The sequence below is a fragment of the Girardinichthys multiradiatus genome, chromosome 17, assembly GCF_021462225.1.
Source record: "Girardinichthys multiradiatus isolate DD_20200921_A chromosome 17, DD_fGirMul_XY1, whole genome shotgun sequence".
In the NCBI taxonomy this organism is placed as follows: Eukaryota; Metazoa; Chordata; class Actinopteri; order Cyprinodontiformes; family Goodeidae; genus Girardinichthys; species Girardinichthys multiradiatus.
The window spans coordinates 16,610,311-16,627,756 of record NC_061809.1 but is presented as its reverse complement, the minus strand read 5'-3'; the positions used below and the strand labels follow the sequence as shown (position 1 = coordinate 16,627,756).

Below are 17,446 nucleotides of genomic sequence, written 5' to 3'. Positions count from 1 at the left end.
CAGGATTTTTTGTTTGTTTGTAATTACAGACAATTCTGTTCGGTTTATTACTTACAATAAAAATAGGAACAGGGACCAGGACATCTGTCGCATTATATAACAAGACTTTCAACAGGAAGACCGTAGATTATAAATACTAAATGAAGCAATTTATAGAATGATGCAAGAAATACCTCAGGCATCTAATGGCTAGTATGTTAGCTTTAGTACATTAATGTCTAAAGAATTTCAAACTATCAGGAGCTTTTACTCTGAAGTTACAATTTATAACTTCCAATTCAGAAAAACCCAATGCAATTAGGGCTGCAACTAACCATTATTTTTGCTAATTGATTAATATGTTGACTAATTTTTGAATTAACAAATTAATAATCGGATAGCAAAAGGTGCTTAATTGAAGGTTTTTACAGAATTTGAACCAGGTGAAGCTAAACCTATGCCACTGGAGGAGGTCTGAATAGAGTATATTTACAGATAAAGAAGGTTTTATATATTGTATGCAAAATGTATATATTTTTTGTACAATGTTGGCTGAATCACTGCTCTGACTGGGTTGTTCGCTCAGTAAATGGCGATTATTGCATTTCTAAATTAGTTGACAATTATTTCGATAATCAATTAATCACCATTAATCCGATTAATTGTTTCAGCCCTAAATACAACAACCCCTAAAGTCAAAGGTCCCCACCCAACCCTTTATTTCATTAGGCTGCTGTTCACATTGAACTTAATGAAAGTTGCAGGAATAAAGTATCAATTTGTAGTTTTTCCCATGAAACAAATAGCACACATTCAAGAGAAAGATCCAGGGCTGTGCTTTCTACCACGCCCATGCTCTCACCTGGTGGGTGCACCACTTTAGTCTCTAATGGGATGAATAAACCCCTGTTGGAGCATTTAACTACCTCATCAGAAAATGTTAGTCAGAAACGGTTGCCTTACCGCTCTCTTGCTTCCCACTGCCACCATGGCATGTTTCAGGACAAATGCAGGTAATGTGACCCCTTTAGCCAACTGTGTCCACTTCTGTTACTTTTTCAAGTATGATAAGACACACAAGCTTATTTTTGTCATTTTGGTTTAATTAAACAATTGAATGTAGAAAACATTAGCCGCAAAAGGATAAACAAATGTGCTGCAGCTTTAGTAGTTGGAGCTGTAGAAGCTTTAGAAGTAGGTGTATCCAGCTTATCCACATTTATGCATCAAAGTGTATGTTCTTAAACTGATTTCTACTAATAAAATCAGAGAGAGACCATTTGGGCTTGTGGACATTTTAGGTTTACATGCATTTTTAATTCACAGGTAAAAGTGTTCAGTTTTTGACCTGTAGGTTGCTGGTTAGAGCCATTAGTGGGTTAATTCACTGGCTGACTGATTGGTCCATATTTAATGAGAATGGGGGTTCTTGCCATCTGAGCCAACCTAAAACATAATTATCACTTCCAGTCAAAAGGCAAAAAATTGTAGCATTAAAAAATTACTTTAAACCTCAATCTGCCAGGGGTATGAATAATTTGGGGTTTAACTGTATGCATGACTGTTCAGAGAAAAATAAATATTTTCCATTTAAGTTGCATTGAGATCAAAGATTGAGAGAAGTGAAAGGAAAGATATGGCTGTCCTAAAAGATTATGAAGGTTTAAGCTGAGGAGAAAAATTGATATATTGGTCTAATGTCTGTGAATGGTGTATTTATTCTAAGGAAGGAGTAATTCATTTGGGGTGTTAGCAAATTATGAAAGTGAATAATAACAAGAATGTTTAAACGGGTTGAAAAGTGGGTCAGAAAGCTATGATAGAAACAGTTCAACATTTAAACAAATGTTCATTGTCCTTAAAATGTAAGGAAAAAATGTGCTTAAGCAGAAAGAGTGTATGAGAGTGTCAATTGGAAAATTGTTTTCCACTTGTATGCATTTCTATATATGAATGTATGTATGTATGGCAAATGTAGCGTGGAGTTAGGAAACCTCAGAGATCCAACCAGATGTTTGGGGCTCCCTGGAAATCCTCCAATAGGAACATTCCTGCCTGTTTATGACCTGTTACACACAGACAGGGCGTATAGCACAAAACTGAACCCCAAATATTGAAATAACCATATCCCACAGTTACCATACACGGGAGCTAAAAGCACGGCCTAACAAAGGGAGCAAAATGACAAACGAGAGAGCTCACTTCATCTCCATTCTCACTTAACATTTAAACTCAAGTTGGATGTAAACGCAAGAGATACACATGGCTTTTCCAAACGCAGACCTATAGGTAAAAAACTAAAATGTACACACACACAAAGGCTGATGATTATTTTGTTAGCTTTGAACATGCAAGTGCTGCTGAGCAGTTTTGGCTGTGGCTCTACATTACAATTTCCCTTCTCCTAGATATCTCAGGACATTTTGGAAATAGGTCCTTTGGACCTTTTAGCAAACAGATTTTATGCTTCCCTTATTTGCCAATATCATTTTCCAACTTTTCTGGCAGCAATATTGATGTAAAAACCAATTGATGGATTACTCCTGTTACTTTGAGTAACTTTAGAAGGTAGTTTATGGCTTACACAGACAAGGAAGATGAAAGCAAAGGCTTGCAATAAAATAGTTATATACTTGAATACATTTATCTTTTTATGCTTTGCACTAAGCTGAGTAAACTAAAAGCACTTTCAGAGAGGGTTAGGGCTGAGAGTAAAGCTGAGATATGTTGAGGCTTGAAGGTCATTTGAAATTTCAAACCTGTTTATACTTTCTGCAACAAAACAAACCGAGGCGAATTCATGATTCCATTTGTGGATGTTGAGTGTGCACAATGTAGAGCGTGCGTAACGGTTTCATTCTGAAACAGCATCTAAAGGCAGATATGCTCCTAAAATTAGCCACACAGAAAAAATACTGCCCACATTTAAAGTAATGACTATTATAGTATCTGGTCAAAAATGTGCCCATATTGAAATAAATTTCAGCCAGTGTCAATTGTGTCTGACTGAGGGGTGTCCAAAGTTGGTCCTCGAGGGCCAGTGTCCTGCATGTTTTAGATGTTTCCCTGCTTTAAGAAGCCTGATTCAAATGATTGCAGTTCAGCAAAAACCTGGTAATCAGCCACCAATTGAAATCAGGTGTGCTGAAGCAGGGAAACATCTAAGACATGCAGGACACTGGCCCTCGAGGACTTGTTCACCACTGCACTAAAGCCTTTTTCAGATTTTCCTTTTGTTCATTTATCTATCCTCCCCTTCCACAAATATCTCATGCATATTTCCCGGGTGAAAGCAGCAAGTTGTTAGCCACATCCCCTTGGTTCTGCAGCTACTGCTGCAAGCTCTGAAAGCACACACAGGTCGACTTGTAGGACATGTTAGGACAAATTGATCCACAATGGGTGGGGGGTCACGTGGTTGTGTGTTAATTGTGGAACAATGAACTGAAAGGTGTTTTGGTTTGTGCCTGATATTACAGCCAATTAAGGGTGTAACAAAACCTTGTGGCATGAGATCTTCAAAATTTGTTGTTGTAGTAAAGTTTATCCAACAGATAACTTTCTTGTTGGTTTCAGAATATAACTCTGTCTGGTGAGTTAAGTTTATGCTATTATATTGAGCTGTGTTTAATAAGATGAATCCTTTAGGGCTTATAACCTTGTTTCAGGCTTTTATTTTGAAGTAGTTCTTTAGTTGCCCTGTTTATCTGACAGACATGTTGCATGAAGACTGATTGTCAACCTGGATGACAATACTCCATTGCAAAACGCATTCAAAAAAGGATTTTAGGCACTTAATAAAAAAGAAAATGTGACAGAGCTACAGATAATATTATAAAAACAATATCATGGTTTTTATTTAGCGGAGCAAATTACTGTTTTAGATTTAAATAAACCCTTGTTCTATTTATAAAGTCACACAAAAATATATTTTTTGTACATTCAGCGTTAAGAGCACTTTATATCAAATATAAAAAACACAACGTTTGGACTTGTCAATCTGGGAAAAAAGAGATATGGTGCTTGGTTTTCTCAAAAATATTTCCAAAACCCCTGACCCAAAAACTTATGTGGATAGACCTTGAATACATTTATTGGGTAAATAAGACCCATTTTCACAATACAATGCAGTTCAGATGTCCTGAGGAATCTCTGCTCTGCTCAGCTGTAGCTCTGAGGGTGAGAGGAGACTGAGGCAGCATCGTGCAATAAATACCCTTTTTTAATTTATTAACTGTGCAAAACAGGATATATTACAAGTCAATAAAGCTCAAATGTTTTATTTTTCTTTCTGACAGTATATGGTAAAATATTGTTGCCAATATTTGTTATGACTACATGTAATATTGGTACAAACTGAACCATTTCTTAATTAAGTAAATGCTTAATTAAAACAGTATTTAAATAAATCAGTTAAAGGGTTGAATCCTTGCTCACTTTCACAATATGCAACTTTACATTGAAAATGTTCGTTTCAGGTACTGGTGTAAAGATACCATCTCAAAGATGAATACTTCTTAATATAATAACATGTTTTTCTTACAGATTTGAGGAGTGCCTCAATCTCGTCAGGTCATTGATCACTTAGGCCGATTGTATTAATAGATTTACGTAAATTACTCACACCTGTTTTCTTAGGTGTGTTTATGAAATCTGCTTCAGGAATCAGGTGGAGAGATGATGAAGCACAGAGCACATGCTTTGTGAATAGATCCCACTAGGACGGTTGTATGAATAGTATGTTGCTGCTGTTGGAAAAAGAATGTATGCATGAGTCTGTAAAAAGTTACAAAACGGACACATACAGTATGTATACAAATTTCCACAGTGCAGAAAGACTCATACACACATAGTGAAGGTAGGAACAACCCAGCCTGTAGTTTAGTGTCTTTGTCATGCATATTTTCTGAGAGTATGCTTACACATTCCTTTGGTTGTCCTTTGTGTTATGATTTAGTTGATGTTATTAAGCTTTACTTTTTCCACATTTGTGCCTGTGTCTGGAGCACATGAGAGGTCCTGATCAAGTAAAGCTGCCGTGTTATCTGATAGCTCTGTGACAGAGCCACAATGGCTTCCAGGCGTCTTAAACAGGGATTAAACTCTTTCTCCATCTTGCAAAGCCCGCGTCTCCCACAAGGGATAACTTTCTACTCTTCCCGCTCTTTTACTGCTGCTCACAGTCTCCTTCATTTTTCTGATGATGATTTAAACTCTGCTTCCCGACACCCAGTAATCCCTGTGTGACAAGGCCCTCCCGCTTCCCGCTGTGCAGACATCAAAAATGTCATCTCGTGGTTGATTCATAGCTTTTCACCAAATTCCTTTACTGATTTTGACATTATATCGGCCTGAGGGTATTTAGAGGAACATTGTGTTTCACAGAATCCTGCCGTATGATTACAATTTCTCAACCTCATTTTGAGAGCTAAATCAATCTGTCATTATTTGAGCAACAGTTTATTACTATAGATCCTTGCAAAGGTTTTTATAACCCACAAACCTTTTTTCACTACTGGGTCATGTTACAGCAACAGTCTTCAATGTATGTTATTAAGGATTTTATAATATAGATCAACACAAGATAGTCCGTAATTATGAAGTTGAAAGAAAATGATGCTGGTTGTTTTACATCAAATCTGATAAGTGTGGCATGCATTTGTATTCTGCTCCTCAGTTAGTACTTAATATTGCCACCTTTCACTACAGCTGTGTCTCCATGTATTTTGGTTCTTGTCTCTACCAGCTCTTTACTAGCTGTGCAAAGCTAGAAGCTGAAATTTTTGCCCATCCTCCTTTGCAAATTAGCTCATCCTCCATCAGACTGGATGGGGTGTGTGAGCATCGATCTTTACCCCAGAATGCATCACCCTGTTTTCTTGGTGCTGTTTTATTCCACCGCGCATAGTATTTTGTACATAAACCAACAAGTCTCACCTTACTAGAGCACCTTTTTCCACATGTTCACTGTGTCTTCTACATGACTTCTTATAGCTTTCGTTCAACAATGGCTTTCTTCTTGCTGCGCTAGCATAAGGACCAGATGTATGGACTGAACAACTAGTGTCGATGGATTCTCCTACCTGAACTGTGGATATCTGCAGCTTCTCCAAAGTTAAGGTCCATTTATGCTTGATGTAAATACGCATCTGGGTGGAGCCTTCAGACCATCTGCGGCGTTCATGTTGTGCGTATTTTAGTCTGTCATCAGAGAGCTTGTAAAGGCGTACCCAAACACAACAAAAACATAATAGCCCCTGTGAAATCAGCTAAAGGAATGAAGAATCAGACAACGATGACAGAAACCGTGGAAGTTCTCCATCCACATGCTGGGTTGTATATAAAAGCTGCACAGATTACCTCCGTCTATTTCTCTACCTCTTTATGTCTCTCTGAGAATGTACATTATCTTGACTAAATGCAATTTTTCAATGTTTGCAGTTGTTTGAAACTTTCCTTTACATTTGGAAGCAACCACAGAACACTTCTCTAGTGGCTAAATCTCTAAGCAACCCCAGCAGCCTCATAAACGCATGGGAAGCATAGGGGCAATGACACTAGACAACGTTCGAAATGGGCAGCCCTAATTACATACCTAAAGGGGGCATAAATGGGCCTTTACAGGAGTTCTTGGGCCTGTCTTGCAGTTGTGCTATTTGACTGAACAGCAATCCTTGGGATATTTAAAGCTTAGGTATTGTTTTATAACCTAATCCTGGTTTAAACATCTCCACAACTTTCTCCCTGACCTGTCAGCTGTGTTCCTTGGTCTTCATGATGCTCTTTGTTCACTAATGTTCTCTAAAAAACCTCTTAGTCCTTCGCAAACCAGCTGTGTTTATACAGAGACTAAATTACAGACAGACAGACAGACAGACAGACAGACAGACAGACAGACAGACAGACAGACAGACAGACAGACAGACAGACAGACAGACAGACTTTATTTAACAATTTGGTCACATCTGAAGGCAATGAGTTGCACTGGATTTTATTTAAAAGCATCACAGTAAAGAGGGCTGAATATATATGCAAAACCAGCCTTTTTTATTTGAAAAGAAAGCTTATTTATTGTGGTGAACCAATTTTAGATCTGAATGATCTACAGCTCAGTCTCAAATGGCTTAACAAAACTCTAATAACAATAAAAAATTGAAAAGCTTGTGTAGAATATGTGAAAGTCTTTGCAGCTGTACAAAGAAAACAACTTTGTATAACAAAGCATAGAGTACTTTGGTGCAAGATCACTTTAAAAGATTTAAAACCCTGACTGAAAATGCAAAACATGAAGGCTTTTAACTTGGAACAGTTTGTGAGCTATTATTTAGTCTATATTGGCTCCAGTAAAGTCAGTTTAAATATCACCAACAAAAACACATCACTCATGAACACAGATAATGTATTGTCGTATTTTTAAAATGCTCCTTGTGTGTTTTGCAGGCAAATGAAGGACCAGTCGAAGAAGGTGGCCAACCTCAAACACAAGGAGCAGCTGGAGAAGAACAGAAATGCCCAGCTGATGGAGGAGGCCAAGAAGAGGGAGGACAATCTCAACGAAAGTTCTCAGCAAATAAAGGTAAAGAAGAAAAAAAAACAAGGCAGGCAACTTTAGGAAGGTGGAGAAAAGTTTTTCTCCGTGTCCTTGAGTAACTTCTGCTACAACACCATGTTGTCATAACGTGATACAGAGCAGCCTGAGGCAATGTCAAACACACTCACTCTAACACGCTGGAGCTCTCAGCTGAGAACATGTGAGAGGGGTAAGACAAGGTGGATAATTGGCAGGGGGAGCTGATAGAAGATGGAGAAGAAGGAAGTGATGAGTAGAAAAATGAGAGAGATGATTAAAGGAGAAGGAAAAACTGAAATGAATGCTTTTGGCTTTTAAAAAGCTTCTTTGTGGTCAGAGAGCATTTCCTAATTGTTTGCTGGATGCATCAAGTCACCCAAGATAAGAATCATATGTGGTGTAATGATTTCTTGTGTGGTTTTCTTCTTATAGCTGCAGATAGTAGGTTTTCCTTTGCTTGTTTTTCATTTAACTTCACCCTTTCACCTTAAATTTCTTCCCGTCTTCCCCTGACATCCTCCAGCCTGATTTTCCTCCTAGTCCTCGCTCTTTTCTTCCAGTAATTGCTAACCTCATAGGCTCGCTGATTATAGACAGATGAAAACTGTCAGTGTGTGTGTGTGTTTTGTGTGAACAATCTGATGCACCCTTTAGCTATGGTTGATTTGGTTTAAGTAGTTAAGAAGCTGTCATTTGCAGTGTGTGTATGTGGTCGGAGGATGCGTCGATGTGTGTCACTGAGACACATGAGACCACAGCGGTTACGACCTTAACTTGTGTGTGTGTTTATGTGCCAGTTCCAAGCCAGTATGCATAACCTAAACAACCTTGCAGACGGTAACAGAACAGGACTGTAAATTTAATTCGATGCAATAAGAGCAAGCTTTGTTCCAAACAAATTCCTCTGTATTCTGCATAGTTAAGACACCAAGTAATGTTGGCTCATTGGGGACTCAGATTCTCAGCACATGTGTCGGAGATGTTCTGGAGGTTTGCTCATGGCTACTGTAATGCCTCATCGCCCTTCTTCCTCCCTGTCCCCATTGGGTATTCATTCAGATCTGATTTACCCTGCAAAGTCAGCTCCCCAGCAAGAAGAAAAATAGACCTTTTTCAGTTGTGAATTTATGGGAACTATGTGGTGATTTTATTAAGCTTTGTGTGTGATTAGAATCCTCCAAGGATAGAAAGAGATCAGAATGTATCATGCGTGATAGTTATTGATGACTATCCTAGTTGCTATCCAAGAGAGCAAACATAAATAAAGACCGACTGAACGTTTCCTGTTTTAGGTCAATTAAGATTACCAAAATTATTTCTCTTTATTAATTACCAGAATAATCCATCCATCCATTGTGTATACATGCTTATCCTTGCAGCAGTCATTGGGTGAGAGGCAAGGACACTCTGGACAGGTCGCCAGTCCATCACAGGGCAACACAGAGACACACAAGGCTTACAATCATGCACAGACACACTTAATCCTATGAGCAATAGGATTACATATATGTTACATATATGTGCTACCAAATGCAATTTCATATTTACAGGTAAGTCTAAACAAATTAGAATGTCGTGAAAAAGTTGAATATTTTTTGTCACTTTTTTCAGAAAATTAAACTCAATGATTCATTACACAGAGAAAAATATTTCAATCTATTATTTTTTGTAATTTTTATTATTATAGCTTACAGATGATGAAAACCCAAACTTTAGAATGCTGCCACACATTAATCAGCTAATTAACTCAAAACACCTGCAAAGGTTTCCTGAGCCTCTAAATCAGGGGTGTCCAAAGTGCAGTGCAGGGGCCATTTGCAACCCTTGTTTTTAATTAGGGCAAAATTATTACAGACTTTAATTTAAATCTTCTTACAATTAAAAATGTTAGATACAACAAAAAGTATTCATTTTTAATAACCATGCTTTTTGCATTCTCTTTAATTTCACAGTAAGTAGGATCTGATTTTAATTAATTTATTAAACTTGGCTAAATACAGAAAACGTTTTCAAAAATAGAAATTCTGTTCTTATTGCAGAGTATAGAATAGAATATTTTTTCCAATCGAACCCAAAAGAATTTGCAAAAAAGATGCCTTTTGGTTTTTTTGGATGTTCTGTGACTTACACATCCCTTTGCTTCAAAAACAAATCTAACTGCTAATATTGTTGTTGAGCTTGTAAAAATAAATACTATATATTTTGTATGATTTTCTTTGGCCCTCAGGTTCTTTTGAGTTGACAGTGTTGGCCCACATGACAAAAAGTTTGGACACCCCTGCTCTAAATGGTATCTCGGTGGGGATCAGTAGGCCACACAATCATGGCGAATACTGCTGACTGGACAGATCTCCCAAAGTCATTGACACCCTCCACAAGGAGAATAAAAGGTCTGCTAAAGAAGCTGGTTGTTCACAGAGTGCTGTATCCAAGTACATTCATAGAAAATTGATTGGAAGGAAAAAGAGTGGTATGAAAAGTTCTACCAGCAAAAGGGATATATGCAGCCTTGAGAGGATTGTCAAGCAAAATCTATTTAAGAATTTGGGAGAGTTTCACAAGGAGTGGACTGAGGCTGAAGTCGGTGCAAGAGCCACTACGCACAGACATGTCAAGTCACTCCTGAACCAGAGACTGGACTGTTGCTCAGTGGTCCAAAGTCATCTTCTCACATGAAAGTAATGTCGGCATTTCATTTGGAAATTAAGGTCTCAAAGTCTGTTGGAGGAGTGGAGTGGCACTGAATCCATGTTGCTTGAGGTCCAGTGTAAAGTTTCCACAGTTAGTGATGATTTGGGGTACCATGTCATCTGCCAGTGTTGGTTCACTTTGCTCACTTTTGTTTTTCTAAAATCCACAGTCAATGCATCTATCTACCAGGAAATTTTAGAGCACTTCATGCTGGCTTCTGCAAATAAACTATATGGAGATGCTGATTTCATTTTCCTGCAGGAGTTGGCACCTGCCTACACTGCCAAAGGTACCGAAAGCTGGTTAAGTGTCCATGGTGTTATTGTGCTTGATTGGCTGGCAGACTAGCCTGACCCGAACCCCAAAGAGAATCTATGGAGTATGTGTCATAATGATAACTGCCGACCTGACCCACATGCAGAGAACAACCTGAGACAGATGAGATTAGTGAATGATTATTTAAAGAAATGATCCTGGGAACAGGAAACAAGACTGGAACCGTCTGGCTGCGGGAGAAGAGCAGAGTTACAAACTGGACCTCAGAAAACGAACCAGAACTGATTGTGCATCTTACAGGTAAGCGCAGGGAAACCCGCCGGGGGGAATGGTCATAGATCCAGTGGTGTAAGAGAGAGTGGCTCGCCTTGACCGCCGTGTTCGTTGAGACGGGGCCGACAGAAGGTGCTGGGAAGGCGGACAGGATTCGCTTCGCTGGTGGCTCACAGAACAGTCAGCCTGAAGGTTCAATTCGGGACTCGGTTCAGACCGATTCTTTAAATCTCTGGTCAACTCCATCGGATCCAGAGGTAAGGCACCTGGAAGTGTCAGGACAGGCAAAATCAGTGCAACTTTACAGAAAATTTCAGAAATAACTTTCAAACTACCAGAGTAGATTTCAGGGGAGGCCAGTAGCTGTACCGCAAGGGCAAAACGCTCAGGCAACAAAGTGCAGGCGTGGCCTCTTCATATACTGCCCAGTTGATAAGCCTGATTAGCTGCACCTGACCCTTCTCCAGCACCTCCAGGCAACGGCACTTGGCGGTAAAATGGTTAGCTGCAGGCAGACACACCACGGATTCTGACAGTATGCCTTATGATTTGCGTTTTTGAAGGACCAAAGCAACAACAGGACATCAGCAGGCACATGGTGGGTGGATATATTTTAATGTAAAGGATGACTTACAGACAGGAAGGAAACACAGGAACTAGAGAGACAGCAACAAGGACGACAATAGACGACCCAAAAATGAAGGGAGAAAAACAACAAATTAAATACAACTGAAATGAAAAAACTACATAAAAAACAGGTGCGAACAATCAACTGAAACAGAAACAGGTGGAGGTCATAATAAGATGAGAGCCACAGGTCCCAAGCAGATAACCTGAAGGCCACTATCAAAGCAGCCTTGGCTTGGATTATACCTTAGCAGAACCAGAGGCTGATCGCCTCCATGCAATGCCGCATTGATGCAGTAATTCCTGTTAAGGAGTCTCAACCAAGTATGGAACACAGAAAAGGGTACATACTTTTCAGAAGGGTGACATTTCTGTTTAAAATACATTTTTTTTATTGATCTTAGGTGATATAAAACTTTTCTGACACTGAATTTTAATATTGGGTTTTCATTATCTGTATGCTATAATCATCAAAATCACAAAAAACAAAGGCTTGAAATATTTCACTTTATGTGTAATCAATGTATATATCAGTTTCACTTTCTGAAATCAGAGGAAGAAAAAATCTTGAATTTCTTCACAATATTCAAATTTTTTTTAGATGTACCTGTACATCCTAGAAAGTTGAGATATTTCTTCCGGCGGTTGTCAGTCACTGGATGTGTTCAAGTATATGTCCGCTAAGGAAACAGATAAGCAAACTCATCATTGGATAAAGCTGCTTTCAGACTTAGAATTTACTTTGATTATATTTTGCTATGTAAAGCAAGGGTAACTACACGCACTGGCAGGTATACTGCACGGCACATCAAGGAAGAATTGCATTCAATGAAGCCAGCAGATGTTTGTGACTAGAGTACAAAACAGATAAGTAAGTAATTTCTAAAATATAGCTGTCTATTTTAAATTCCATTAAACAATAGTAGTGCTTGTCGAAAGTATCTACTTAAAGATAGAGAATTTAATCAGAATAAAAAAACATTTAAAATGGAAACAATTGAATTCACTTTTCACCTGCTGCTATACTTACATGCATTGTTCAAATACATATTTATGTTTTCCAAGATTCTATACAACTCAAATGATAATGTTTATCTATTTTTTAAACAGTTGCACTAGTGCTGTTCGATCCGCAGTTTGTTTCCTCCAATGCTTTGCTACAAAACTGAAACTAAGCAAGCAAACTGTGTTGCAGCTAAACTACCTGAGTGTCTGTTCACTTGTAAGTGAACCCTGGTGTGGTTTAATAGCAAGCGGACTATCTAGGTAACGAAAGTGAAAAATTAACCAAAGGGTGGACGTATATGTGCTCTGAACACTTAAGTTCTTGCAGTACCTCAATTTGTGTTTGTGTAACCACAGCAGCACATTGTCTTTTTCCCTTTTCTGCTCCATTCCTCTCATGTAAACAGAGCGACATCCTGGATAGCTTGCTGCTCACAGTGGGCAGCTTCTTGTGATAGTGCCCGAAGAACAGCTGTTCTAACTGCATTACATTGTCCAGGCCCTTTGGTTTGCTGCAGTGTGAAAGTAAACCACACCAAAGAAGGTGTTACATTTTTGGGGTATTTCCCGCCCACTGAAACAGAGTCCCACTAACTATCCTGGTGTAAAAGCAAGCTTAAATAAAAACAAAAAAACTATCTTTTTTGACGGGCTTTTGCATTCTCTGCCTTTACATGCTGTTATATCTTTGCATTTTGTCGTTTTATAAAAAAAGATACTTTGACAAAAAAAATTTACTGGTGTATACAAATATCTCTAAACATGTGGTTTAGGTTGTTTTATACAACCTGTTTTTTTGGGTACCGACTGGTGCAGTCTACTGTAGGATTTTTCATTCCGACCACATGTCAACCCACATACCCACAATGACAACCAGCGGTTTAAATAATGTTTTATAATCTACTCATGGTTTAATGTAAGGATATGGGACTCACATAAATAATATTTGTCAGTAGGAGTTATTTTGGTTTGACAAGGGGTCAAAATCTGACCCAGACATCTGGCCCGATCTAGGAACAGGGCTAAAACAAATAGGGTGTAATACAAGCTTTAAGAAAACAAATGAATTCAGTAATATGCAAGATTTGACCATTTGAATTGACCTTGACTCCACATGGTCTGCTTCAGATAGGATTGATGTCTTTAACTAAACCCCCCTAAATCAGAAGCAAAGACCCCTCTTTAGAACAGTGCAGTTGAACCATGGTCCTGTTGTATTTTATCCATACCATGTCACAGATATTTTTCTAAGACCTGGGGAAATCATACCAGCTTGTTAAAACGTCTTCAACTGTAACCCTCTTTGTTCTGGAAGTAGTGCTCTTTCCTTCTGCAGATGCTTCACGTGCTCATAAAGCTACATCACACACTGAAAGGAAGGGAAAAATCCACACACCATAATGTGCCCTGTTTTATAACTAATCCCCTTCCACCTGAGGTACACTTTGGCCCTGTGCACATCTGGCATTACCATGTATCCTGGGCGAGGCGATCAAAGTTGGCCCGAAATCACTAAATTGCCTTTGTGAATGTACCCAGGACACATTTTGAATTCTTTGAGTTCCAGTCATTTGGACCACGTTCAGAGGTGGTCCTTTGTGTATATTATGGTCACTTTCTTGTAGCAGTGTAAACATGAACGTCTCTAGAGCCCCACTGAAGGACCACCAACTCAACTGAATGCCTCCCTCTGGTTAAAAACAACTCATTTGGCAGATCCCTGCACCAGGGTGGAGTATCCTCAGCTGCTATTGACCATTCATTTACATAATGTTTTGGTGTAGGTGGAAATAACACATTTAAAGGTCAGTAGGGTTCCTATTTGCTATACTGCTACAGTCAAGATTGAGATGAGATGATAATTGCATATATAGAGCTGTCATTATGTTTTACAGATTTAGGACGCTGTTAAATTACAGCTTGTGTTTTTCTATGTTGATCTACGACACTTTTTTTTGTACCTGCATGCTGAAATCTGGATGCACTGAGCAGCAGGAACACAACTCAGCATAATTTGTCAATCTTTGTGGCTAACCTAGAAGCCTTTAGTTTCTAAAGTTGAGTTTAAAGTGCCTGTGACACGCTTTTCCAACAAATGCAGAAATTGAAAGAAAACATCTATATATTGAAGGCATTGGGCAGCAACTGACATGATATTACAATTAAAAGCGTGGTAAAAGACAATTGTGACATTAAATAACCATATTTCGTTGTTAAGTTCTGCAAGTCCAAAGTTGCTCGGAAATGACGTCTAGGGGGAAGTCTCTGGTCATTCATTGTGTGAGTGTCAATGATAAATGGTTCAGGTAGAAGCCAAGTTGTGTTAAAAACAGTGTTAATATTGTGAAACGGCGCATTGCTGGTGATGGCAGCAATACTGAAACAGCAGCCGTTAGTCTGAACTGTTTTCCTGGAGCGAGAAAAGAGAAATGATGTCAGAGGTTGGGATATCTGACAGACAAAGGAAAATGTTGAAAGCAGAGTCTATAGCCACGCTGTTCAGAGCATCTGATGTGAAAAGGTCGCCATAGAAAAGGTTGTTGCTTTCTGTTGCTAAACGGATCAAGGCTCAGCAGGTAAGAACACTTTGATACAGTACGTTTAGATATCGGCAGTTGTTAACAGTTTCAATTCCGATATCATTATTTTTATTCATAATAATAGTAATCCAAAATTATCATAATTAAAGTAAGATAAATCACACATGCACACAATAAATTTAAATAAATGTTTCTCTACAGACTGTAATATAAAGTATAAATGACACCAGGTAGTGTCTTCAAATCTTGAATCAACCTTTGTGTCTGCTGCTACTGCTCCATGCTGCTCACTTTGCCTCCAGTTGTTTCATTCAGTGCCGTATTTATTGTAACCCTGGATTTACACTGTGTCTGGTCCGGTCCACTGCAAAGCCCGGAGGAGCTCCAATAGCCATACGCAAATCGCGCAATAAAAGCCAGTGATAAATGCAGTAGCAAGTCCAAAAGAACTCCTTCTGTGGAAGTGAAACCAGTTTATAATACCTTAGTTAACCCAGTAACTGATCTAATTGATCTAATGTAAACAACTTAATAAATATATAAATATATGTGTGCATTTATTAATAAACCGAGATCTAGTCCGTCTGAGGTGAATTATTTTGAAAATCCGGATGTTGTGCTCGTTCTATTTTCTGGTGGTGCGGTATGATTCATGCAGATTGACTTCGGCTTTCTTAGGCCTTTAGAAGAGAAATAGGCATGCAGCATTACAGATTGTTTGTCCAAGCTGATGACTTTATCATTAAATCGCTGACTGTTGACACGAGCAAGTTTAGACAAGTTCTTGGTTTATGATTATCAGTTGCTATCTACCTTACTTGGATGCATGTTCTCTAGGCTTTCTGATTTTGAGCAGTGCCTAAGAGAAATGGGCCTGGGTGTAAAGCTGTATTGTAGCCCATCTGTTTGTAACCCCAACTTATAAGGGTAAACTGTGAACAAAAAGAAAAATATTTGTTTATTTTAAGACTCCTTACTGATTTTTACCAAGTATGCCAATGAGTGTAGAGGGAGGTGTAATTTAAGCTTGACTTGAGGTGTAGAGTTTTGCTGATCTCTGTAAAAACATACAGTGATATTTTGATACCAACTTAAACAATTAAATTAAATATCAACATTATTAACACATCGCTGAAACATTGTTTTAGAGTCTTTGTCGTGATCCTTAACCCAACACAACATAACACTTCATTCCTCTGAGACCTGAAGGTTTTTGCTTCTCTACAATAATGATACAACACTTTGTTTAAAGATTAATGGTAGCAACCACTGATCAGGGAATCGGGAATTTCCAATCTTTTGTTTCCGTAACTTTTTTTACCTGGTAACACTGATTTCAGCCATTTCAGATTGCTCTTTAAGAACTATAATATAACACAAATTAATAACCAGCTTTTAAAATATTTCTTTAGCTTTTTCTGTTTTGGCCTTTAATTATTTGTATTAAGAGCAGAGGCCACATCACACCATGTCTATAAGAGAGAGCAGTGCTACTATTCCAAAACAAAGATAAAATGATTACAGCGGGGACATTTTGAACAGTCTTGAGTCTCATATTAGGAATTAGCGTGATTAGCACTGTTGGCATTACTATATGATGCTCGTAGAGTATGTTGAGATTTCCAAAATTTCAGCATTTATTTGTAAAATAGAAGTTAAAACTCCAAAAGGATAAAAGACAACAACTTTGCGGCAGTATAGTCAGCCTTTCATCCATTCTTGTCAATGTTTCTCTGCTAATTTGGCAAAATGCCCCTAATACAGGCACAGATTGACATTCTACAATAGTGAAGTCAGTTGCCAAACACACAAAACTGCAAACAAATGAACAAAATAACCATAACCATCTGAAGTCTAGCTCTGTGTTGTAGCAACCTGAATGAACTGCCAACACGTCGCCATAGAACAAGGACTCCTTTTTAAAAAGGTTATTTTATTGATTCAGGATTTTTAATTTTTACACATTGTACTGATACTGACCATGGATACACTTAATTTCTTTTTCCACATTAACTACTTGGTAGCACTTAGGTATGGTGCATTCACAGATCCTAAAGAGAGTTAGATTTTTGAGTTTCTGACTGGCTGGTCACCAGTCATGGTCAGTCGAGCTGAAAATTGTCCGATTTTGGTCACCAGCCAATTTTCTCTAGTAGCAAAAATCATGGCAAATCAAGTGGATGGTTTGATCAACACATTTTCTCAACACTTTCATCTTTCCATTCTTCTTCTCTGCAGGACTCCCTCCGTCAGAAGGAGGAGCGCATTGAGGAGCTGGAGGAGGCGCTGCGGGAAAGCGTTCAGATCACAGCAGAGAGAGAGGTGGTGTTGGCCCAGGAGGAGCAGGCGCGCTCGCATGCCGAGAAACAGGTAATGTGTGTTCAAGCACATATGGACCACTACTATTATGCATGTGTTTTGCCTGAATGGTAAATGTGTGGCCCAGGTTTTATTCCAAACTTTTCCTTAAACTCAGTCCATCTTT

General features: G+C 38.5%; 1 protein-coding gene across 9 annotated transcripts in view; it reads left to right on the top strand.

Moving 5' to 3' along the window:
• The window catches only part of LOC124883020 (ELKS/Rab6-interacting/CAST family member 1-like), a 175,988-nt gene that overhangs the window by 71,787 nt on the left and 86,755 nt on the right, over nt 1-17,446 (top strand). For all 9 annotated transcript variants that reach the window (XR_007042068.1, XR_007042067.1, XR_007042066.1 and 6 more), the window contains 2 exons: nt 7,420-7,555; nt 17,200-17,331. Coding sequence is in view for 6 of the 9 variants with exons in the window: in XM_047389836.1 (XP_047245792.1) it covers nt 7,420-7,555; nt 17,200-17,331 (268 nt within the window). In the remaining 3 variants the exon portion in view is untranslated. The remainder of the gene's footprint in view (nt 1-7,419; nt 7,556-17,199; nt 17,332-17,446) is intronic.